General features: G+C 40.7%; 1 protein-coding gene across 6 annotated transcripts in view; it reads left to right on the top strand.

Moving 5' to 3' along the window:
• Positions 1 to 26,318, top strand: part of LOC105495041 (TAO kinase 3) — a 232,723-nt gene that overhangs the window by 184,404 nt on the left and 22,001 nt on the right. For all 6 annotated transcript variants that reach the window (XM_071070996.1, XM_071070992.1, XM_071070997.1 and 3 more), the window contains 4 exons: positions 5,758 to 5,892; positions 14,785 to 15,021; positions 18,894 to 19,022; positions 24,016 to 24,219. In XM_071070996.1, coding sequence (XP_070927097.1) covers positions 5,758 to 5,892; positions 14,785 to 15,021; positions 18,894 to 19,022; positions 24,016 to 24,219 — 705 coding nt within the window. The remainder of the gene's footprint in view (positions 1 to 5,757; positions 5,893 to 14,784; positions 15,022 to 18,893; positions 19,023 to 24,015; positions 24,220 to 26,318) is intronic.

Genomic DNA, 26,318 nt, shown 5'->3' on the forward strand with positions numbered 1-26,318 from the left:
TTCCCCCTGGCTAGTGTTGCCATACTACTTTTTTCAATAACAAGAACATCGCCACATCTCTAGACTAGTAGTTCTTCAGGAACCTTTTTTTTCACCTACCATGTAGCACAGTGTCTGTTACATAGCAAATGCTCAATAAATGTTCTGTGAACTAAATTGAAAAAGTTGGCCTAGGACACAACTCCACATCTCAATTCTTGATTATTCACAAGTGACTCTGGTACGAATTTTTAATCCAGATTGTTTCCTTGTTGTCATCTAACCTGCTTCTGAGCCTCCATCCTACTCCTTAAAATCATTGTGTAGAGCCATAGCAAATAATATTTTAATATTATCCTAAGCAACAAAGTCTGTCTTTTAAATTTGTTAATCAAAAGGTGTATTTTTATTTTACTAAAGTATAAAATTAATTCCCTTTGCCTGTTGCTGCCCTCTATTAGTATAGATCATAAGACTTTAATATATTAAAAGCATTGTTCTTGAATCAGTGTTATTTTAGGTATGCTTATTGAACTCCAGTCATAAGGGTCCCTTTCTAGGGATTATTTAGAGAACATAGAGAACATTTTTTTCTTTTCTTTTCCTTTTTTTTTTTTTAATGGGGCAACACTTCATTCTATAAAATATAAGTGTTCCAAAAACTATTGTTTTAAAAAGTCATTCTACTGGCCAGGCACGGTGGCTCACACCTTTAATCTCAGCACTTTGGGAGGCCAAGGCAGGTAGATCAAGAGTTCAGGAGTTCAAGACGAGCCTGGCCAATATAGTGAAAACCTGTCTCTGCTAAAAATACAAAAATTAGCTAGGCGTGGTGGCGCGCACCTGTAATCTCAGCTACTCCGGAGTCTAAGGCAGGAGAACTGCTTAAACCCGGAGAGGACGGAGGTTGCAGTGAGCCAAGATGATGCCAGTGCACTTCAGCCTGGGCGACAGAGCAAGACTCCGTCTGGTTGTGGGGGAAAAAAGGCCATTCTACCCTGACTCCTAAAGCTTTATTTGACCCTTCCTATTGCCAATGTTAGTTCGTTCCCGCTCCTCTCTTTTAAAAGAAGAATGGCTTTCACCATCTTTGCGGGATTAAAAAAAAGAAAGAAATGTCCTTGAGGGAATAGGATGTTCTGGTTTATTTTCACTTGCTTCAGTGGCCTTTCCTATTATTTTTGCTGAATAGAGGGGCGGGTTCTTTGACTCTTCAACTCATGTTTGGCAAAGTAGAAGTAAATTAACAGATGAAGGTAATGTTTCTTAAACAGAGCTGTTACTTCTCTTTCTTTCTCCTCAGCCTTTTGCTAGTCATCTTTTCTCTCCAACTATCCTTCCAAGTTAAAATACGCTTTTTCATCTTCTCCTCCCCTTCCTCCAGCCCCAGCTTTTGATAGCTACACCTGCTTCGGCAATTATTTAATAATTTTGAAATGAACAAAACAAAGGAGAGTGGTGGGTCTGCTGATCCCTTCTCCACAGCGTAAAAAGTGTGGGAGTCTATAAAAAGGTTTCTCATCAGCGGATAAAAGCCATTTTTAGATACATCCCCACACACCCCGCTGTGTAAAGGTGTGCTTATGTGTGTGTCACTATTTTACGACTTTCTTAGAGTACAGAGTGGCAGGTTTTTATGAAATACAAATTTGAATTCTGTTAAATAATCCAAAAGAAAATGTCATTTTCTCAAAATCTCCTCAGAGCTATATTCTTGTGTTTGTTTATTCAGCAAACATTTACTGAATGCCTACTAAGTATCAAGCACTATGCCAGGTGCTAGGGAGACTGAGATTTTTCAAACGACATTTACTCTGCCTTCAAAAAGCCCACAGCCTTATGCAGAGGCAGACAAGTAAATGTGATGAGTACTGTGATAAAGGTAAACCCAAAGCACAACTGAGTCCAGAGGAGTGACTTCCTAGGTTAAAGTCAAGTTAATTTAGAAACTATAGGCAAGTGGCTGGGCGCTATGGCTCACGCCTGTAATTCCAGCACTTTGGGAGGCCAGGGCGAGCGGATCGCTTGAGCCCAGGAGTTCAAGACTAGCCTGGGCAACATAGTGAGACACCAGCTCTATTAGGGAAGAAAATATATTTAGAAAAAGAAACTCTAGGCAAATGCCTACACCAGGAACCTTCATTTCAGAAGTGAAGTGAAGGTCAGACACCTAAAGGAAAGATTTCCAAATAAAAGAAAAGCCCCTTGTCTAGGATATAATAGTAAAGTTTGTGCCTCATGCTTCACATATTTTATTCTTATACAGAAATTCAAGTCTTTTACCAAAGATTTTGAACAAACATTATGACAGCTTCCTTTTTAATCTGAAGACATTTATTTTTTATGATGAAACAGTGTTGTGGGCTGGGCACAGTAGCTCGTGCCTGTAATCCGAGCACTTTGAAAGGCCAAGGCAGGCAGATTGCCTGAGTTCAAGAGTTTGAGACCAGCCTGGGCAACATGTGAAACCCCATCCCTACTAAAATACAAAAACATTAACTGGGTATGGTGGTACGTGCCTGTAATCCCAGCTACTCAGGAGGCTGAGCACGAGAATCGCCTGAACCCAGGAGGTGGAGAGGTAGCAGTGAGCCAAGATAGTGCCGCTACACTCCAGCCTGGGCAACAGAGTGATACTGTCTCAAAAACAAAAACAAAAACAACAACAACGTGGTAAATTTACCAGGTTAACGTAGGTTTACTTAAAACTGGTATTTCAAGGAATTATTTTTGTTTGTTCCTGGATGATTATATTTTAAAGATAAATTATAACCATGCCATATATTTTGCCTTGGCAAAGTAGATTTATTCTTCTTAATCATCTAAAATCATTCTTTGAAGATTTCAGCCTTATCATTTGTAAATAATCTGTATCTAGTGCATAACTGCATAAAAATAGAAATTAACCCTTTCCGTTGTTAAATCTTAAGATGTGTGCAGTTCAGAAACTCCGGAAGCCAGGTATAGTGGTCTTTTACAAAGGCACTGTTACTTAAAGGAGCAGTATAACCAACAGAAAATACTTCCAGTACAGTTGATACTTTAATTTCTTTGAGCTTACTTCTCAAGTTACATTCTCCCATTTTTAAATAGCTTCATAAGCTGTCTTTGGAGTTTTGAACCTGTTTTATGCAGTGGAATTGAATATTTTAAAATTCATTTCCTAATGCACTTGAAATGACTATCCACTGTTAGACTAAAATTTTGTTCCATTTTGTGGTCTCTTGTATAATATTTGAAGACTTTTACTGATGGTGATCTCTGTTATGAAAATGATCTGGAAAACTAAGAATGATTTTATAAAAGGAAAACAATTTAGGGGAAGCAAAGAATTATACTATTAGCGTTATTATATTTAAAGTGAGTTAAAATTTTGAAACTATTCTTTGGACTACAAAAATAGCATTATTTTAAAAATATATTTGAGTTATTTAATTATATATGTGTCAACTAAAATCAATGTCATTTCAAGTTTTAATTTTTCCAGTGTACTTCAACTTCCTCAAGTTAAGTAAACTTAGAAAATATACTCTGGCTTTTAATTGGAGAAGCAGAGCCCTAAACCATGTTTCTAAGGAGTTAATTTTTATCAGAGATAAAATAATAAAATTGCACATATTTGTACATGAATAAATTTTGTTCTGGTCTGTCATGTGGAGAATGTGGATTCTAGTGTCGTTGGTTATCCTTATAAATCAAGTTATTACAATGTGAAACTGAGTTGTTGCCCATATATTTGAGGTCTCCCTCTCAATCAATGTACTTGATAAGTTAACCAATTCACCAGAACTTGGTAAGTTAGCATATTCACCAAAACTATGACTTGTTAAGACCTCATATAAAATCACAGGCCTCTACCTAGCATATCTCTTCCGATTACTGGCATTTAAGAGCTGCTTGCTTTTCTGGCACTGTAATATTAAGTTGAATTTTGGACCTAAATTTATTAGCAAATATGCAGTAATGTAAATGGTAGCAGGTCCCAGTGCCTTCCTCTTCAGAACCTTAAACCTAGTGCATGAATCCCAATTACACACGTTCTTGCTCTTCCCTGTAAAATAAGAGTTCAAATTTCACGAGAAATCATGTAGAATAATTTTAACTGACCCTTCAAATATTTTCTTTTAAGTTTTAAAAACTTGTAAGTTTTATAAGCCACCAGTATGGCACCACTAACTATGGCTGCTAAGTGCTTGAAACATAGCTAGTACGACTTAGGAACTGAATTTTGTACTTAATTTTGTTTTAATTAATTTTAATTGAATTGAATTTTTAGTTAAAATAGTCATATGTGGCTGGTCACTGTCTTGTTGGATAGTGTGGCTATAGAATATACTTGAATTTGATATATATGCCCTCAATGGCAAGTTTATTAAAGATCCCTTCGTTATTTGAGCTATAATACATAAATTTTAAAAAATTCTCCAGATAGGTGTAATGGTAGATACCTTCCCAATACTGATGTATTTAAATGTATAAAAGGAAAAAGAAAATCAGCCCAATTTAATCTTGGGTCTTGGCTTTTACATAAAAATCTGGATGTAAAATTTAATTTCTCCCAAAATTTTAGACTATAATAAAATGTTGTATTTTCTAAACCTCTTTAATTTTTGTTTCCTGATGAAGAAAAGAGCCATTATAAAAAATTTCAAGTGGTCATGGATAAAATGCAATACTGACTTCTCACAAATGGTTTCTCCTAAAACCCTAGGGAAATAAGGAATTAATTTCTCCTTTTCCACCCTGAACATGTACTATTTTAAAATCCCCCATGGTTGTACATGTTTTTGAGGTACAAATTACTATAGTGTCCTTTTTTCTGAAGGGTTATAGCCACTTAATGACTGACCACTTCATCTTTATAGAGAGGAACATCGTCCTTTGATAGCATTTTCCCCTTTAAAAGTCATTTCAGTTGCATTTAAGAAACATCCATTATTATCCTTCCAGGGAATGCTATTTTTTCACTGGGCGTTAGAACAAGATTAATTATCTTTGCCTATCAAGAAGCACGGGCTTGATTAAATCAGTCAAGGACATTAAATTCCAGCTTTACTCAGTCTGGTGACCATACCAATGCTGAGTTGAAGAAGAATTTGTGAAAGTAGCATTTGGTTAAAATTGTATGCCTGTCGCTTTAAATCTAAAAAAAAATCCTTTCAGAAGCTGTAGAGAGAAGGTGCTAGAACTGTGTACGATCATGACTGGAAAGCAGGATCCCTCAGTGACTGCCGAATCTTCCCAGCACAAGATAGAGAGGCAGTTCAGCACAAGCCTACATTGGTTCTAGGCAGAACGATGATCCTACCGAACAGATCTCAAATAAAATTAAATTGAGAAAGCAGATCTTTCAAGGGAATGAGGCGGAGGCTCGCTTTTATGTTAAAAGCCACCAGCATCCTCCTTGCTAGACATGGACATGACATTTTTAAAGGAATTATCTGGTTACAGCGTTTTAAGCAAACTGTTCTAAGGAGTCTGTACATTGCATTATTTTTTCTATTCTTTTTTTCTTTTGCATATATGTAATTCTGGAGGTAAAGAAAAAGCCTGCCAGGGATTCAGAAGGCATCCCACTAGCGATCAGCTGACATTCCTAACTGAAGGCTGCAATGTGTTGCTTATTCATTTTGTACCGTGGGAGCTGCGGGGACTAGCAGAGAGCTAAACTATGCATTTCAAACAGCAGTGCTTGTGCAGAAAGAGGGGTGAGAGAGAGGCAGCCGGCGAGGAAAGAGCACAGCTGGACTTTCTCCTTGTTTTTATCCATTTCTGCAGGATCATGTATTCATAAGGGATGAGGCGGGCCACGGCGATCCCAGGCCTGAGCCGCGGCCTACCCAGTCAGTTCAGAGCCAGGCCCTCCACTACCGGAACAGAGAGCGCTTTGCCACGATCAAATCAGCATCTTTGGTAAGCAAACACCCCTCTACCCACCTTCCCTTCCTTCCCCTCCTCCCCATCTGGCAGCCTCTCGCCCTCCCTGAGCCTCTCTCGGCTTCATGGATGGGAGGAAAGGAGTCAAGAATGTTTTCTCTCTCCTAATAATTTTATTCATTTTAGGAAAAAAATCTGTTGGCATAGCAACCTGATTTCAGATATTTTAGCATTGTCTATGGCATGGAAAAAAAAAAAAACCTTTGTGTGTGTGTGTGTCTGTGTGCGTGTGTGTCTGTGTGTGTGTTTGTATATGCTGTATGTGCAAAATATAAGGCCTTTGAGATGAAGTTGCTAGCCTGTCCAGTTTTTTAAAAGCTATTTGTCTTTTCATTGAAATAAATAATGCTAAAATTTTTTTAGGGTATTGATGTATATGTATGCAGGGCACTGTGCTTCTTTTTGTATAGATGCATGTGTGTCTATAATGTATACACACACATCAAAAGATAAAATATAATTTTTAAAAATATATGGTTACCGGCTAATGTATATAATTGTAGAAAATAAGATACTTGTTTCTCAGGAATGGATTGCTGGTTTGTTCTGGTTCATTCATTTATTTATTGCAACAATGGTAGTGGCTGCACTTCCCCATTTAACCCCTGAAGAATTTCCTGGCACCAATAAAGCAAGAAGGGCTTTGTAGGAGAGGATAAGGCTGATTGTGGAAGAAAAGAGACTGTAGGATTCTTCAGCATTTTTACTATTGCAAATGTGATTGCTGGATGCCCTTGTAGTAGCAAAAGGGGTGTGTGCTGGAAGAGTTAGTTTTCATGCCTCCTCCCCTCGGCCCCCCACGCGTGCGCGTGCGCGCTCACACTCACACACACACACACACTCACATCGTTTCATCCTTGGCACTCTAAACTCTCTTTAATCTTTTGCTTCTGAATCTCACTTCTTAACCAAAAAATTATTGAAATATTAGTTGTTTTGCCCAAATGGATGTTAGAGGTCACATGGGCAGGAAGAGTTAGTGTACACTGCTTGGCTATTACATTTAGAACCTATGATGACATCATCCGAGGCCGACCCAGAAATGATCATTTTTCTTGTCCTATTTTTCAAACCTGATTTCTACTTTTATTTCTCAAGTCTTTTAAAGGCTTCGATTATACTTGAAATTTACAATGGATTATAACCTTTAAAAACCCAAATACAAGGAAAAATGGAAGTTAAAGCACCTACATATTGCTATGCCTGCTGCTGTCTAAAAGCAAGCAATTTAATTTAAACTGCTTATAAATAAGCCCACTTTTAAGTTCCTTTATATAGAAGTTTCTTATGATCTCTTTGATGAGCAATTTTTCATTTTAAAGGAGCGCTACACTGTGTAATGGAGATCTTAAAATGTCCACTATGTATTTGCTAATGATTGTTAAGCACCTAAAAATATGCTTTTGAGTCTGGATAAAGCATCATGAGATTACCAAATAATCATTATTTTCGTGCCATGATATCTGACAAAAGAAGAAATATGGTGCTTTAGAGAACTATGACTACTTACCATCGACTCTTGTGAGACTTGTACCTTTATCCAGACCCGTTCATGTTGAAATGAGTGGAGAAATGATAACAAGCTCTGAGCATCCGAGCACCATCAGCGGTTTTGCATGTGAAGCAGACATTACACCAAGTGACTTTCCCCCTCTGGGACAGGTTCTCTTTTCTCTCTTGCCACACCCTCATTCCCACATCATATATTCATGACCCTCTCCTGCCTCCCAGCAAGAGATTACTACAGCCATGCCAGAATAATCTCACGCTCGCATCTGTAAACTCACCCAGGGCTACTCTGTGTGTATATCAGCCATCACAGTCTTCCTTTCTGTGGATGATAAAAGCTGCTTCCCTACTAGGCCACCTCAGGGCTACGGGCAGTGTCCTCAGGAACCCTCTGAATCCTACAGGCTTCCTAGTGCCCATCCAGAGAACAGCTGCAACCAGTCTCTCTAATGAAGTTTTGATTTGCTAAAAGGCCCCTGCCCCTATATTAAGTTAAAAACAGAGTAGCTGATATGCTGTTGCTTTAGCCACAAAATGAGTTGTTTTTTGTGGTGCGCCCTCTCTAAACGTAGTGCTTTGGGAGTCATGGTTGGGATTGACGGAAGTTTACCAGAGTTCAGTGGTATTTGTAACTAGTGGCTTTTAGGGAGGGAAAAAAATGGAAGGGAAAAGGTATGGTGTTTTGTGGTTCCATGTCCCATTTTGAACAATCTAACTATTGGTATGGATTTTTTAATGTATATTACCAAGTACTACAATTCTACCCACTATATTATTTTAAAACCTAATGCCAATAGTAGTATATAAATCAGGACACTGGAATATCATAAAATATTTAATTTTAAAAAATATATTATGAATTCTGTTGTGTTTTATGGATCCCAGCTCAAACGAAAATGACTAAAATGACATAAAAGTAAGAGCAAGATCATGGGAAAGTTAAAGTCCAGTATAATAAAAAATCAAGTCATTGTTGAAACCTTGCCTTCTCATAGTTGGTGGCAATACTATATTTATTTATTCACTTATTTTGGTTTTACTCTTTCTTTAACATCTTGTAGTAGAGGCGCTAACAAGTCACAAAGAGGTCCAAAGGTCAACAGGAAGGAAAAAGGAAATTAGAAATTAGTTTTTCAATAACTAGATAAATAAATGATGAAATGCATATTTTAAATTGACTTGCAAACTGACAAAGATATCAGTTTTCCTAAAATTTGTTTATGAGCCTACCTCTTCAACATAAGCCTAAAAGAGGCCTGGCTTTGTGCTCTTCCCCCTTAGTATTACTTTCAACATTGTACTTTCGAATGAAGTTACTGACAAGTGTGTGAAGAAGCCCATGGGCTTTGGGCCTGTAATGCTACATGCCTGTATTGTTTTGGCACCTTATAACTGAGATTTTTGTATTATGCACTGCTGCATAGTTGCATTTGTAACAAAGGATAAGGAAGGACTATAAACTTTGATACCAGATGAAATCCTGAGAAAACTTTAGCATTGTAACTTTTTATTACAATTGTATAATTTTTATTATAATTTTCTAAGGGCAGAGATTATTGCCCTTATTTTGAAGAATTAGGAAAAGGAAGGGTATTTCATGGCATCTTTATTTTAACCTTTCTTTTCCTTCTTCTGTAAGGAAGTTCATATTGCGCTCATGTGTTATCTGGAAAAAGGAGTTGTTTATATAGTTCTGCAGAATCACTAATCTGATTTCTTGGGCCCTTGAGATGTGCCTTCTTTGAGTTTTTATGGAGAGCCTCATATTTTAATTATATTAGTGATTCATGAGGGTGTTTTCAGCTGTTGCTACATCTGATGTCATTTCTTCTGAAAACTTTGTAATGTCCGGAGCTCTTGGCTGTTTCCATGGTAGAGATATTCATATAAAGAGCACTGTACCTGTGAGAGTTCAGCTTTTGACTTTGTGAAGGAATTCTCACTGCCCCTCTTCCTAATGTGTGTTCTAACACATTCACCTGTGACAGCATTACACAGGCGAATTTATGTTAGAACACATGTCGGGGAGAAGGGCATGAGAGGGGAATTCCCAAGGAGGCATGTAGGAGAAAAGTATTATTGTTCTATTAATGCAAATATAGATTCTTCTACTTCGCTTTGCCAGATTCGATAGAAAAACTCATAAAAAGAGAATCTTTATTTGGAGTTTTTAAAATGCACCCTAATAATTCAGCTAATTGTGAAATTGGATACCTGAATGAATTTGGTACATGAGAATAAAAATATGAGAGCCTCAGCAGTAAGTGCTACTGTTTCAGCTCTCAGGAGCCCAGTCCTATTTCTAAATGCTTGAAAATGTGTTCCCTTCCTGGACAGTATACCAGAGGATGCTTATCAAAATATTGCATATTTCTTCACTTATCCTTGACTTCTTAACTCACTAAGGTCATTGCTGATACCATTTCTCACTTATGCTGTCCAATCTACATGCCCAACCCATATGGTCAAAGTCTCTCAATAAATGTGTGTTGAATAAATGAATGAATGAATGAATGACGTTACCTCCAGCCCTGCTATCAGATGAGAATTTGGATTTATAAGTTTGCATTTCAGAATTCTTCATGTAACATATTCTTTTCTAAATGCAGAATTGCCTGTTACCAGTCATTACTTTTAGCAGAAACTTAAAAACAGTTTTTCCTTAGGTATTCTAAAGAATAGAATGTTAAGTTTCTAATGCCAAAATGTGACTCACTATATTCTTTTTAAGAACTTGCTATAAATTTCATTTATTCTAAGTGCTGAGGTGGCCACTTTTATCATATGTATCATTTTGATTCTTACATATTATTAATCTTGTAAGTTGGCTTTGATCTCTTCAGAGGGTAACGTTATCAGCCACCATGCTCTTGTTTTGTGTTCAGGAAGTTGCTTATTATTTGTGTTCCGGAGGTGCAGTGTTTTGTACACCGGAGGGACACTCTGCACTTCGGATGAAGTGGTTTGTTTTAGGGCTGAATTTTGCTGGCATTAAATAAAATAGCATTGAACAGCTGTAGGAACCTTTAGAAAACAAGTTTTGGTTTTCCTTTTCATGGTACATTATTTATTATTTATTTGTTTATTTTACATATTCTAGATACAGGAAATGAGTAACAATTCAGATTCAGAAATTATACATAATCTTATAATCCACAACCTGGATACAGATACAGTTGTTTTTATTTATTTATTTTTTCCTTAAATGTGCCCTTTCTTCTGGATCCATTTCTTCTGATCTATGTCTCCATCACCAGAAATACTAAGTGGAGGGCAAAGGGACATGCTTCGCAGAGCCTGGCATCAGAAGGAAGGAAACCAGCATACGTTGAGTATTTCCTAGGAGTCAGACACCCTGCTAGGCACTTTCACATGAGAAAGTCCTCTGACCCTGAGGAAGATAGTAGTAGTTCCTCTCTCTTTACACATTAAGAAACTGAGAGACGGCCGGGCGCGGTGGCTCAAGCCTGTAATCCCAGCACTTTGGGAGGCCGAGACGGGCGGATCACGAGGTCAGGAGATCAGACCATCCTGGCTAACACGGTGAAACCCTGTCTCTACTAAAAAATACAAAAAACTAGCCGGGCGAGGTGGCAGGCGCCTGTAGTCCCAGCTACTCGGGAGGCTGAGGCAGGAGAATGGTCTAAACCCGGGAGGCGGAGCTTGCAGTGAGCTGAGATCCGGCCACTGCACCCCAGCCTGGGCGACAGAGCAAGATTCTGTCTCAAAAAAAAAAAAAAAAAAAAAAAAAAGAAAGAAACTGAGAGACTTGAAGAGGTTAAGTAATTTGCCCAAGGTCAGTTATATAGTAAGAGATAGATGAGGTTTTTCTCCATGCAATCCACTGGGTACGGCAGGGTGGTACCGGCCACTTTTAGTTGACCACATTTTCGAGACTGCCATTGTAAAAACTACAGTCACTACATCTTTATAACTTTCTCCCATTTCAGACTTACTCGATTTGTAATTTAGACTTACCACTCTCTCTAGCTTTGACTTTTTTGAGTGTTCATTCCCTCTATTACTTTATAACAGAAAATAGTCACTCTTTTTCTGCCTTGGTGATAAGAATTTCCTCAGGCAATTCAAGAACCCTAGGAATCCAAGGCCTTCTAAAAATTAAAGAGGTAAATTATATGTGAAAGCACTTTTTAAACCATATGCATGAAAAAGTTATAGGCTCTTATTTTTTATTTTATTGACCAAAAAGTGTATTCTTAAAACTCATAGTGTACACTTAAGACACAGACACACCTAACTCTAAATATCACATTTTTTGTATATTTCATGTTAGACTTTACAAATGAAATATCTGGTTATACTTTTATTTAAATTCATCTATCCAGCTTGAGCATGGAATTATAAAGCTTAGTATCTCTCTCTATACCCAAAAAGACCATTTGAAACTTAGAAAGTTTAGTTGTGACAAATGAAAGGTGATATTAGGAGTTTAAGAAGGTAATTATCCACATTATGGGAAGCATTCAAAAGCAAAATGTCTCTCCTGGAATTCAGTGATGTACAGTGATAGCAGATTGAGCTCTGTACATTTTCTTTGCCCCATCCTTGTACCAGGTGTGATCTGGGACAAGTAGAAAGCCACCCTCTTTACAGAGACCCACACACCAATTAAAATAGAAAATTTTCTTGACACAACTCATTTCCCTTTTATCTTTAGGCCTCCTGGTTTAGGGAAATGACCATCCTGAGAATATTTTATTGGCTGTAAGCCAATGCTTATGGCAAGTTTTAAATGTGTCATGATAGCTTAGAGTGTGCCATGCCTCCGCTTTGGGAATCTGATTAAAGAAGGAATGCTAAAATAAGAAAAAGTATCTAGCTAAAACATATCTAAAATGCATTACCCTAGCCCTGATACTTTACTGCCATATTTTTCTGAAAAACAATTGAATTCAGAAAGGACTAAATAGTATCCTTTCTATTGATTAGAGTTGTTTCTTCCTTAAAGTTGTACTTCAGAAACATATAAGCATGAAGAAGTAAAATTGATACATATATGTCAAACTACGTCTTTTCCTCCTTTTGTCTTGACCTATATCCATTAAAAAACACATTTTCTGATAACAAAATAAATCATTTATTTTCTTTAGAGGGTTAGGTGCCTTTTGGGTAATGCTATCCTTTTTTGGTCTTAAAATATCCTCTGCTCTTATTCTTAATACTTTAAAGAGTATTATCCTTCAGAAAAGAGAAATGAATATGAAACCCAGTGTTAGTTTCAGCTGGAAAGGTTTCAAAGTTTGGCTAATGTTTAATGGTGCACTTTGATAATACTATCTTGTAACAGAACAGCACTCTCTTGATAGTAAGTACTCAATTTAGTATGCAGGGCCACCTTCTAAAAAGAGCAGAGAAACAAACTCTTCTTTGTATAAAATGTATTTTAACCCATAAACTGAAAATAGTACAGACAATTAATAGCAGTATGAAAATGTCCTGTAAAACTTGTTTGGGTGTTAGGCTGGGGAGATGGGCCTTACAGTAGATAGGAGTGACCAAATCACTTAGTGAAGAACAAGACTAAAGTTAAAATCCTGGAATTAAGATTTTTTTTCTAAAATAGGAAAAATTAGGAGGAAGTGATCAGGAAAATAAAGAGAGAAGATAAATGGAAGGAAGGGCTGGAAAATCACAAAGGATTTAATAGAAAGGAGCAAGAGGTGCTGAAATGTACATATTTACAAGCTTTAATTTGTTGGATGTTTACTTGAAAATGAGTTAAGGAAAAGTTACTAAGAACAGTAGCCTTCCAAAAATCATAGCAATGCTTTATCGTTTATCCTTTAGGAGAGCAAGTGAATGTATTGTAATTTGGTAACTTTTTTTTGTAGAGAAGGGGCTGGGGGAGACATGATTTAAGAGAGATCTTGATCTCATACTCACCTCTTCATATTAGGAATAGGAAATAAATCTTGTTCAGACTAGTTTAAAAGGTCCATGACTGCTAGAGACATGACCCTTAACAAAATAAATATATATATGTATACACACACACACACACACACACACACACACACACACACACACACACACAAAACAAACCAGTGTAGTAGTTTTCAACTAGGGGAATTTTGTTCCTAACGGAACATTTGTCAATATCTGGTGATACTTTCCATTGTCATGTCGTGGGCGGTGCTACTGGCATCTAGTGGGTAGAGGCCAGGGATGCTGCTAAACATCCTGCAATGCACAGGATGGCCCCCACAACAGATAATTAGCTGGCTCATTGTTGGTAGTGTTGGTGAGAAATCTTGGTATAGTAGAAATAACATGGCTCTGGAATTATAGAGATGGGCCTGATTCCCAATCCAGTCCTTATTAGCTATGTTACTGTGAACATATAATATGTGTGATGGTATATCAAAAATATGTAAACATATTTTGACTGAATAAATAATTTCTTTTTTTTTCTCTTTTTTTTTTTTTTTTTTTTTTTTTTTTGAGACGGAGTCTCACTCTGCCGCCCAGGCTGGAGTGCAGTGGCGCGATCTCGGCTCACTGCAAGCTCCGCCTCCTGGGTTCCCGCCATTCTCCTGCCTCAGCCTCCTGAGTAGCTGGGACTACAGGCGCCCGCCACCGCGCCCGGCTCATTTTTTGTATTTTTAGTAGAGACGGGGTTTCACCGTGGTCTCGATCTCCTGACCTTGTGATCCGCCCGCCTCGGCCTCCCAAAGTGCTGGGATTACAGGCGTGAGCCACCGCGCCCGGCTTTTTCTCTTTTTTTTATTTTTATTTTATTTTATTTTATTTTGAGACGGAGTCTCTGTCACCCAGGCTGGAGTGCAGTGGAGTGATCTTAGCTCACTGCAGCCTCTGCCCTGCCTCTCGGGTTCCAGCAATTCTCCTGCCTCAACCTCCTTAGTAACTAGGATTACAGGTGCCCACCACCATGCCTGGCTAATTTTTGTATTTTTAGTAGAGACGGGGTATTACCATGTTGGCCAGGCTGGTCTCCAACTCCTGACCTCAAGTGATCTGCCCGCCTCAGCCTCCCAAAGTACTGGGATTACAGGCATGAGCCACCGTGCCCAGCCTGAATAAATAGTTTCTTTCAAGACTCAATTTCTTCAACTATAAAACTGAGATGTTATCACCTACCTCATGAATGAAATGAATGAGTGAATGAGATGGTTTTGAGGACTAGGGATAAAATACATAGAGTATCTATCTAGCACGGTGCCCCCTACAGGTGAGCATTCACTAAACAGTAGGTAAATTGATGGTGAATTTTATATTATTTTATATTATAAAATTATGCCACAGGGCCCTTCTACTTTGCCTGAAAGCTTGTCTCCCATGAACCTGGTTACCTGAGTTCTGTTTCCTAACCCAATTCAGGTTACACGACAGATCCATGAGCATGAGCAGGAGAACGAGTTGCGGGAACAGATGTCAGGTTATAAGCGGATGCGGCGCCAGCACCAGAAGCAGCTGATCGCCCTGGAGAACAAGCTGAAGGCTGAGATGGACGAGCACCGCCTCAAGCTGCAGAAGGAGGTGGAGACGCATGCCAACAACTCGTCCATCGAGCTGGAGAAGCTGGCCAAGAAGCAAGTGGCTATCATAGAAAAGGAGGTCAGTATGTGCACACACGCCTTCATGCCACAACCAAGCCCAACCTTTGGGGTCAGTGGCAGGATGTTAGCAGGAGGCAGGAGTTGGGGATGGAGGAAAATTGTTGTTTGGGGGGTGGCAGAATTGGGTTTCTAGATTTTATGGGGCTATGTAAAATTGTTGTTCAGAGTTCAAATAGCAACTGAAAATGTATGTTACATTCTTGTCCATTCAAATATATTCTGCGGCCAGGCGTGGTGGCTCACGCCTGTAATCCCAGCACTTTGGGAGGCTGAGGTGGGCAGATTATCTGAGGTCAGGACTTCGAGACCAGCCTGGCCAACATGGTGAAACCCCATCTCTACTAAAAATACTAAAATTAGCTGGGCTTGGTGGCGCATGCCTGTAATCCCAGCTACTCAAGAGGCTGAGGCAGGACAATCACTTGAACCTTGAAGGCAGAGGTTACAGTGAGCCAATATTGTGCCATTGCACTCCAGCCTGGGCAACAGAGCAAGATTCTGTCTCAAAAAAAAAAAAAATTATATATATATATATATATATATTCTGACTATCAGTCTCTTGATGGTGGTCTGGGTACAAGTAAAGGGAAACAAGATGCTGCCATCTTCTGAGAAAGTGCACAACACAAGTTTGTTACTGTATCTGCCCCACCCACAGTCCTCTTCAAAAGAAAACTGCTCTACAAATAGTCCCTTAGAGTGGTGATAATCCCTGCCTACAGCTGATGGGCCCCTGAGCAAAGGAAGCAAATAATGAGTCCGGCAATTGTTTGGGTTTTCTAGGGAATGTGTGTCTTCCCCATCCAGGTTCTAAGCTAATTTTAAAAGCAGACAAGGCCAGGTGTGGTGGCTTACACCTATAATCCCAGCACTTCGGGAGGCCAAGGTGCGTGGATCTCTTGAGCCCAGGAGTTCAAGACCAGCCTGGGCGATGTGGCAAAACCCCATCTCTACAAAAAATGCAAAAATTAGCTGGGTGTGGTGGCACGTGCCTGTAGTCCCAGCTACTTGAGAGGCTGAGGCGGGAGGATTGCTTGAGCCCCAGAGGCAGAGGTTATGGTGAGCCGAGATTGTGCTACTGCACTCTAGCCTGGGTGACAGAGTGAGACCCTGTCTCCAAAAAAAAAAAAAAAAAAATCCAGGCACGATGGCTCACGCCTGTAATCTCAACACTTTGGGAGGCCGAGGCGGGCGGATCACCTGAGGTCAGGAGTTCGAGACCAGCCCGGTCAACATGGTAAAACCCTGACTCTACTAAAAATACAAAAATTATCCAGGCGTGGTGGCAGGTGCCTGTAATCCTAGCTACCTGGAAGGCTGAGGCAGGAGAATCGCTTGAACCTGGGAGGTGGAGATTGCAGTGAGCTGAGATCATGCCATTGCACTCCAGCCTAGGTGACAGGAGCGAGACTTCATCTCAAAAAAAAAACCAGCCGGGCATGATGGCTTATGCCTGTAATCCCAGAAGTTTGGGAGACTGAGGTGGGTGGATCACCTGAGGTCAAGAGTTCGAGACCAGCCTGGCCAACATGGTGAAACCCCATCTCTACTAAAAATACAAAAAATTAGCTGGATGTGGTGACAGGTTCCTGTAATCCCAGCTACTTGAGAGGCTGAGGCAAGAGAATCACTTGAACCCGGGAGGCAGAGATTGCAGTGAGCCAAGGTCGCACCATTGCATTCCAGCCTGAGCAACAAAAACGAGACTCCATCTCAAAAAAACAAACAAACAAACAAAAAAAAGGGTGAGGCAGATAGTCATAATATCATCTTTATCACTGATACATGTTAGGTACAAGAGGTAATTTATGTCTGCAGGAAAACAAAATTAAGCACACTTGCCTGCTCAGGCAATGCTAAAACCGAGTCACCTTTCCTGCCACCCCCATGAGACTTCCATAGTGTTGAAAAATGTGGTGGACATGTGCTCCCTGGGGATGCAGTGACTGGGGACATGGTTCCAGGGTGTTTCCATAATTGAGCAAGCTTGCTCGCTCTCTCTGTCTCTCTGTCTCTCTGTCTCTCTCTGTCTCCACATGGAAGGAACCATCAAGTTGTAGAAGGAAGATTTCCCCAGCAGCCATCAATCTGTCAGGCAGTCTGGCATGAAAACCTCTGCCCAGACAAGGATGATGTTGATTAAATCAATCAGTCAGATTCTTTCTTGAGATTTGACTTGGTAAATATGTTATGAGAATTGTTCATAATGGAAGAATTGTCCATAATGGAAGTTGCAGGTGAAAAAGATACATAAAAAGAGCCATGAGCCATGAAGCATAATTCCCTCTCTATCTCCCAAGTCGCTTGTCTTACATATATCCTTCACCCAATGGTTACCAGAAACAGATTTGGTCACTTTCAGGAGCCAGTATTTATTGGGTTACCTTTTATATAGTATGTGTTTTACTCATTTAGGACCCCCAAAAATGTCATGACGTGTGACTGTTGTGGATTGCAGCAGGTGCCTAAGAGAACAAAATGGCTCACGCCTATGATCCCAGTACTTTGGGAGGCTGAGGCAGGTGGATCACTTGAATTCAAGAATTGGAGACCAGCCTGGCCAACATGTTGAAACCCCATCTCTACTAAAAATACAAAAATTCGCTGGATGTGGTGGCGTGTGCGTGTAATCCCAGTTACTGGGGAGGCTGAGGCATGAGAATCACTTGAATGCGGGAAGTGGAGGTTGCAGTGAGCTGAAATCATGCCACCGCACTCCAGCCTGTGTGGCAAAGGGAATATCTCAAAAAAAAAAAAAAAGAAAGAAAACAAGATGCCATTAGCTTTCCAATTACACTTGAGATGATACCACTGGAAAACCAGATAGTTGGAAAAATTAATCAGTTAGAGTTTGATTCTTGGAATATAACTGGCCAGGCATGGTTGTTTATACATTTTTACAACTTAACCTTTGGGCTATCAACAATATGATTTTAAAACCTTTATTATAATCCTTAGTTCTGACCAGGCATGGTGGCTCATGCCTGTAGTCTCAGCACTTTGGGAAGCTGAGGAGGGGATAGCTTGAGGCCAAGCATTTGAGATGACCCTAGGCATCATAGTGGGACCCAGTCTGTATGATCATTTTTTAAAAATACTTAGCCAGGACTGGTGTTGCATGCCTGTGGTCCCAGCAACTCAGGAGGCTGAGGCAGGAGGATCACTGGATCCTGGGATTTTTAGGCTATAGTGAGCTAAGCTCGTGCCACTGCACTCCAGCCTGAGCGAAAGAGTGAGACCTCATCTCAAAAAAAAAAATTCTTAGGTCTCCTTTCATCCCATGAATGTTTTTGTGTTCAATAAAGTATGTTTATGGTTTACCTTCATATTTTTCCCATAATTCAGAATGTATTTTTCTTTTTCTTTCTTTTTTTTTTTTTTTTTTTTGAGACGGAGATCTGCTCTTGTTGCCCAGGCTAGAGTGCAGTGGTGTGATCTCAGCTCACCGCAACCTCCGCCTCCCAGGATCAAGCAAATCTCCTGCCTCAGCCTCCCAAGTAGCTGGGATTTCAGGCATGCACGACCATGCCAGGCTAATTTTGTATTTTTAGTAGAGACCAGGTTTCACCATGTTGGTCAGGCTGGTCTTGAACTCCTGACCTCAGGTGATCTGTCTGCCTCAACCTCCCAAAGTGCTGGGATTACAGGCATGAGCCACCGTGCCCGCCCCAGAATGTATTTTTCAATGGTGAAAATTTCTGTTTTGTTTTTTGTTTAAGATACAAAAAATTCAGAAAACAATTATTTTTTATTATTTGTTGAAAAATGTCACATTATTAGCACTTATAGACTTTCTTACTGCATTGGAGTCTATAACCCACTGAATTCTGTGTAAAGAACAGATTCATCCTACATTTGTTATTTTATCAGGCAAAGGTAGCTGCAGCAGATGAGAAGAAGTTCCAGCAACAGATCTTGGCCCAGCAGAAGAAAGATTTGACAACTTTCTTAGAAAGTCAGAAGAAGCAGTATAAGATTTGTAAGGAAAAAATAAAAGAGGTAAGGATACTTGTTTGTTCTCACCAAGTTGCCATTAGAATGGTTGGAACGTAACATTCACTCATATTGCATTGTGATCAATATTCTAGTCCAGCGAGTCTCAAACTTTACATTAGAAAAACCTAAAATGCTGGCTGGGCACAGTGACTCACGCCTGTAATCCCAGTACTTTGGGAGGCCGAGGCGGGCAGATTACCTGAGATCAGGAGTTGGAGACCAGCCTGGCCAACATGGTGAAACCTCGTCTCTACTAAAAATACAAAAATTAACTAGGCATGGTAGCGCACACTTGTAATCCCAGCAACTCAGGAGGCTGAGGCAGGAGAATCATCTGAACCCAAGAGGCAGAGGTTGCAGTGAGCTGAGACCACGCCACTGCACTCCAGCCTGGGCGACAAGAGCCAAACTCTGTCTGAAAAAAAACAAAAAAATTGGCCGGGCGCGGTGGCTCAAGCCTGTAATCCCAGCACTTTGGGAGGCCCAGACAGGCGGATCACGAGGTCAGGAGATCGAGACCATTCGGGCTAACACGGTGAAACCCCGTCTCTACTAAAAAAAAACTAGCCTGGCGAGGTGGCGGGCGCCTATAGTCCCAGCTACTCGGGAGGCTGAGGCAGGAGAATGGCGTAAACCCGGGAGGCGGAGCTTGCAGTGAGCTGAGATCCAGCCACTGTACTCCAGCCTGGGCGACAGAGCGAGACTCCGTCTCAAAAAAAAAAAAAAACAAAAAAAACAAAAAAAAACAAAGAAACAAAAAAAGTACCTAAAATGCTATTAAAACAGATTGCTGGGCTGGGCGCGGTGGCTCAAGCCTGTAATCCCAGCACTTTGGGAGGCCAAGACGGGTGGATCACAAGTTCAGGAGATCGAGACCATCCTGGCTAACACGGTGAAACCCCGTCTCTACTAAAATACAAAAAAAATTAGCCGGGCGAGGTGGCGGGCGCCTGTAGTCCCAGCTACTCGGGAGGCTGAGGCAGGAGAATGGCGTGAACCCGGGAGGCGGGGCTTGCAGTGAGCTGAGATCCGGCCACTGCACTCCAGCCTGGGCAACAGAGCCAGACTCCGTCTCAAAAAAAAAAAAAAAAACAGATTGCTAACCCACCCCCAGATTTTCAGATTTTAAAAATCTATCCCTAGATTTTCTGGGGTAGAGTTTGAAAATGTGTGTTTCTAACAAGTTCCCAGATGACGCTGCTGCTGCTGCTGCTGCTGCTGCTGCTGCTTCAGGGACCACATTTCAAGAACCACTGATAGAACTCTAAACCATTCTTTTCTTCCTGTGTATTTTCCACACATCAGTCAAAGTGATCTTTTCAAACCATAAACCTGGTCATTCTACTGCATAGTTTTGAAATCCATTGTCTTCTCTCTGCTTTTAGGACAAGTCAAAATCCTAGAAGTCCCTACACAGTCTCTTCCTAGCCTACTTGTTCAGTGGCATCTCACACTAATGCTGCCCCCACCCTCAACCCACTCTTCGCTGCACCAGCTACCATAGTCACCTTTCAGTTCCTCAAATTTATCATATCAAGCTCCACCCTTCCCCAAGGTCTTTCCACATACTGTTTCTTCCGCCAAGATGTTCTCCCTACCCCCAAGCCCTCCTGACCACAATTCTGCTCGGTTAATTCCTACTTCTTCTCCTCGTACGACATGGGATTGGTTATTAGAATCTTAACTTAAATATCACTTCCCTAGGGAAGCCTTTTCTAACTGCCTCAACCAAGACAGATGTCTCTGGTTTCCTAACACTAGAGCTTTTTTTTTTTTTTTTTTTTTTTTTTTTTTTTTGAGACAGAGTCTTGCTCTGTCGCCCAGGCTGGAGTGCAGTGGCCGGATCTCAGCTCACTGCAAGCTCCGCCTCCCGAGTTTAGACCATTCTCCTGCCTCAGCCTCCCGAGTAGCTGGGACTACAGGCGCCCGCCACCTCGCCCGGCTAGTTTTTTGTATTTTTTAGTAGAGACGGGGTTTCACCGTGGTAGCCAGGATGGTCTCGATCTCCTGACCTCGTGATCCGCCCGTCTCGGCCTCCCAAAGTGCTGGGATTACAGGCTTGAGCCACCGCGCCCGGCCAACACTAGAGCTTTTAATGATACATTTGTTTAATGATTATTTTAGCTACTTACTCTACTAACTGGTAAGCATCATAAGAGCACATACAATGTTTTTGTTTGTTCACGACTGTATCCCTGTGTCCTGTACATGTCACTATTCGATAGATGAATGATTGATTCTGGAATATTTGGTTGAAGATCACTAGTGGACTTAAGAAGTTCTTGAAGAACTGCACTTTGATCTGAAAGCTCAAATTTCTTCAGTTCTCCTTTTACCAGTACGTACAGGTGAATTGTCTGCAGCTCCATGGACTTTTTTCTCATCAACCTTAGTATTTCTAATTTGTAGACGTACTAAGTGTATTAAGGTTTAATAAAATTCAACATGGGGCATTGTTTTAGTATATATAAAATCATGTGTTTGAGCTCATATTCTTTTTTTATCTTTTGAGACGGAGTTTCGCTGTTGTTGCCCAAGCTGGAGTATAATGTCACAATCTCAGCTCACTGCAACCTCCGCCTCCTGGGTTCAAGAGCCTTTCCTGCCTCAGCCTCCCAAGTAGCTGGGATTACAGGAGTGCACCACCATGCCCGGCTAATTTTTTATATTCTTAGTAGAAACGGGGTTTCACCATGTTACCCTGGCTGGTCTTGAACTCCTGACCTCAGGTGATCCACCCACCTCAGCCTCCCAAAGTGCTGAGATTACAGGCGTGAGCCACCCCGCCTGGCCTGAGCTCATATTCTGATTTGTAGGTTAGCAGTAGAGGATTTAGCAAGGTTCTCCTCCAATTCTTTTTTAGTTAGGAAGTGAAACCAGGGGCGTTGGGGTGGGCCTAGGGATTTTTTGCCCTGCCCAGGTAAGCCACTGGTAATTGTTAGACCTAATAGAAATTGTATTTGATTTACACTGGCTGAATGGGTAGAATCTCTGACACCATAAAGTCTAGAAAACCTGGGTGTAGAGAGAATAGCCCGACTCAGAAGGTTCACATTCTTTCCATTTTCTCTGAGTTATTGGCTTGAGCTTAATTTTTATATCATAATAGGATGTTGCTGGATCAGAGATAGCCTAAGAAATTTTGAGGTTTTTCTCCACTCTAAATACCTTCCTTGGCTGGGCACAGTGGCTCATGCCTGTAATCCCAGCACAGGATGATAGATGGTCGAGAACTAATTTATTCTTGCTTTTTTTTTTTTTTTTTTTTTTGAGATGGAGTCTTGCTCTCTCACCCAGGCTGGAGTGCAGTGGCGCGATCTCTGCCTCCTGGGTTCACACCATTCTCCTGCCTCAGCCTTTTGAGTAGCTAGGACTACAGGCGCCCGCCACTACGTCCGGCTAATTTTTTTGTATTTTCAGTAGAGACAGCGTTTCACCGTGTTAACCAGGATGGTCTCGATCTCCCGACCTCGTGATTCACCCTCCTCAGCCAGAGTGCTGGGATTACAGGCGTGAGCCACTACGCCTGGCCTATTCTTGATTTTGGAGTAAATTTTTGTGATTATATTTGAATTGGGGTCTGCAGGCTAGTGGTTAATGGCAAACCAAGTAGTGACATCACGGCATGAAGAGATGAATGACCCAGCCTTACTCCAGCTTACTCTGAAAACAACACTTTCTCTTGTCGATTCTAAGATTTCACTTACAGCTTCACTGGAACAGAATAGTTTAAAATTGATTTATAGAGACTTCTTGGCTAAGAGGTAAAATAGTCTATGATATCTGCATCACAAAACATTAAGTAAAATAGGTGTTAGCAATTGAAGGAGATTTTAGCTGAGTGAGTAGCTAACCAAATGAAGAAAGAAGAGTAGACTGTACTTTCTTAATAAGTAGTCTTTTTCTTTTCACCATAGTTTAATGTCTTAACTGTCTGATTCACTGCTTTGTTTCCTTTACTCAGATGTTCTGGAAAAATTGTGAATTTTGTCCTTTTGAAAATATAGATGGTTTATTTACTCTGTAATCCCAAGTGACGAATGCTTTGTCCTAAAATTCAAACTAGTGACATTTGCATAGTCACCTCTTCTCTTTGGAATCTGTCTACTTCTCTCAGTCTTGTCACTACTTCCTTTGTCCAAGCTACTATCATCTCTCTTGCCTGGACCGTTCCAGTAGCTATCTTCGTATGTTCTTGCCTCCTTCATTCTCTTCTCCCCATGGCAGCCAGAGCAATCATTTTGAAATGCATCTCATTATGACACTCTCACATACATGAAATCCATTTCTCCTATACTAAAGATCAGTGTCCTTATACTGGTCTGTAAAGCCTCAATGGTCCCACCTACCTGGTCAGACTCATCTCATGTTACATTACACCAGCCACTCTGACCTTCTTTCAACCCTTGATGGCGCCATGTTTCCTCCCCCACCCCTAGGGCTTTACACATGCTGTTTGCTCTACTGAGAGTATTCTCCCCTCTCCTTTTCCACTGGTTAACTCCTACTAATTTTTCTTAGTTGTTACCAAGATTAAATATTTTCTATTAAATTCTTATAGGACCCAGTACATCCTCTTCAAAGCAGTGATCACAGTAATTTTTAGTTCATTTCTGCGGTTCTTTAATTTTTGATTCTATAATGTAAAGACACATGGTGGCAAATATGATGGCCTTTTACTCACCTTTGTATCATGTATCTTGCACACTGCCTGTCACATGATAGGAGCTTATTAAGTTTGTGTTGAGTGAATGAGTGAACAAATAATTTCTGAGAGTGAGAAGCCAAAGATACAGAAACTCACAAGTGTCCCTCTCACTTAATACTCAATTAATAGGCAAATTAAAAAAAAAATGGGGGAAGGATATACAACACCAAGTTTTTCTGTGCTTACATTTGCATTGGCTTTCCAAATAACTTAATCTTCAGTTGCAGTAAGCTGTTGCAGTCCCTTTCATTTAGTGAGACCAGCTTGGTTTTTGTCTTTTCTTTTTAGGAAATGAATGAGGACCACAGCACACCCAAGAAAGAGAAGCAAGAGCGGATCTCCAAACATAAAGAGAACTTGCAGCACACGCAGGCTGAAGAGGAAGCCCACCTTCTCACTCAACAGAGACTGTACTACGACAAAAATTGTCGTTTCTTCAAGCGGAAAATAATGATCAAGCGGCACGAGGTGGAGCAGCAGAACATTCGGGAGGTATTTATTACGCTCATCCCTACTGTCATTGACATAGGAGACAATAAGCTATGTGAGGCTTGTGACCACATCTGCCTGGTCCATTCCTATATCCCTAGCCTGTATAGCCTTTAGCACAGTGGCTAACAATGAGTAGGTACACAAAAAAAGTCAGGGAATGATAAGAGGAAGCCCACTCACAGAACAAAGAATCAACTCCATCTAAATACATGTAATAGAATTTTACTGAACTCCTGTTATAAGCCATCTCACACAATGAAGAATCAAAAGAAGCAGAATCGAGAATTTTTGTTTTCAGCCTGCTTGTCAAGGACTTATGTTTTTGTGACTCCACATAAAACATTTAAGTGACATTATGATGCTCTATAACTAAGTTTATTCATTCAGTCATCCAGCACTCTCAGAGTGAGTGCTAGACACCAGGGATACCAAGCAGCGTACTCCCTGCCTTCAAATGGCTGTGAGTCTAAGAGCAATAAAAACATGTAACAGACTAATTATAATACAATATGTTAGGTAACATATTAGACATAGAAATAAAGTATCATTGGCGTACAATCATGAGAGGGCTTAGAGGACTCTGCTATTGATGAAAAGATGAGTGTGACCAGAGTTCTGTGTATATGGAGTGGAGGGCAGAACAATATTAGTTGGAAGCAGAATGTAGAGACCCTTGTTTAAGGCAAGGCATTTCACTTTTAGCCTGAAGGCAGTGGCTATCAGAGATTACTAAGCAGGATAATGACATGATGAGACATTTCTTTATTTTGAAGACTTAGTGTATCAGCCGGGCATGGTGGCTCACGCCTGTAATCCCAACACTTTGGGAGGCCAAGGCAGAAGGATCACTTGAGGTCAGGAGTTTGAAACCAACCTGGCCAACATGGTGAAACCCCGTCTCTACTAAAAATACAAAAATTAGCTGGGCGTGATGGTGCACACCTATAATCCCAGCTTAGGAGGCTGAGGCAGGAGAATCACTTGAGCCCAGGAGACAGAAGTTACAGTGAGCCAGGATCGTGCCACTGCACTCCAGCCTGGGTAATAAAGTGAGACTTATCTCGGAAAAAAAAAAGAATTAGTGCTTCGGTATGAGAGAGAGGTGGAAGTCATGAAAAGCAAAGTGCAGTGAGGTCAGCCAGGATGCTCTTTCTCCAATTCTAACCTGGAAGAGGCTGTGGGGATAGAAGCAATTAGATCTGAGTGACATTTCTTACTCAGAACTGATAGTTAATCTTGACCAAATAGATATGGGAATTTCAGAAGAGGAAGTCAAAAGTGACTTCCAAGTTTCTACTTTGGGAGGTTGGAGGGATATGCTGGCGTTCACTGAGATGAGGAATACAGAATACTGCGTTCAACAGAAAATCATTGTGACCTGGAGTAAGCAGAGAAAACTTTATAAATGATCTAGCACAGTGGTAACAATATCAAAGTCTGAGAAAAGCCCAGTGCTGGCCTACATGAGGGAAATGAGCACTTCTAGCACAGTTAATACAAAAGTGGATTGATAGAATCTTGTTAGAGAGCTGCACTGAAATGAGAAGGAAAAGGGGTGAAGCAGACTAAAATGTATTGAACACATGTAGGCCAGGCTCGGGCTCTTTATGCATGCTGTCTTACTAGAAGAGGGAGAGCTGTGAGCTGCTGAACATTTTTTTTGGAGACAGAGTCTCGCTGTGTTGCCCAGGCTGGAGTACAGTAGCGCAGTCTCAGCTCACTGCAACCTCAGCCTCCCAGTTTCAAGTGGTCCTCCCACTTCAGGCCCCCAGGTAGCTGGGATTACAGGCACACACCACCAAGCCCGGTTAATTTTTTATATTTTTAGTAGAGATGGGTTTTTACCATGTTGCCCAGGCTGGTCTCAAACTCCTGAGCTCAAGTGACCTGCCTGCCTCAGCCTCCCAAAGTGTGGGGATTACAGGCATGAGCCACCGCAGCCAGCCTGCTGAACATTTTTGAGACGGGCAGTGATATGGCTAAAATTGTACTTTAAAGAGATTAGCCCAGGTTGACAGTAATACACAGAGTGATTTGAACATGAATTCTCAGTGGGGGTGATAACATCCCCAGTGGGTGAAAGTTAGTTCTTGTTGGGG

This window comes from Macaca nemestrina, chromosome 10, assembly GCF_043159975.1.
Source record: "Macaca nemestrina isolate mMacNem1 chromosome 10, mMacNem.hap1, whole genome shotgun sequence".
NCBI lineage: Eukaryota > Metazoa > Chordata > Mammalia > Primates > Cercopithecidae > Macaca > Macaca nemestrina.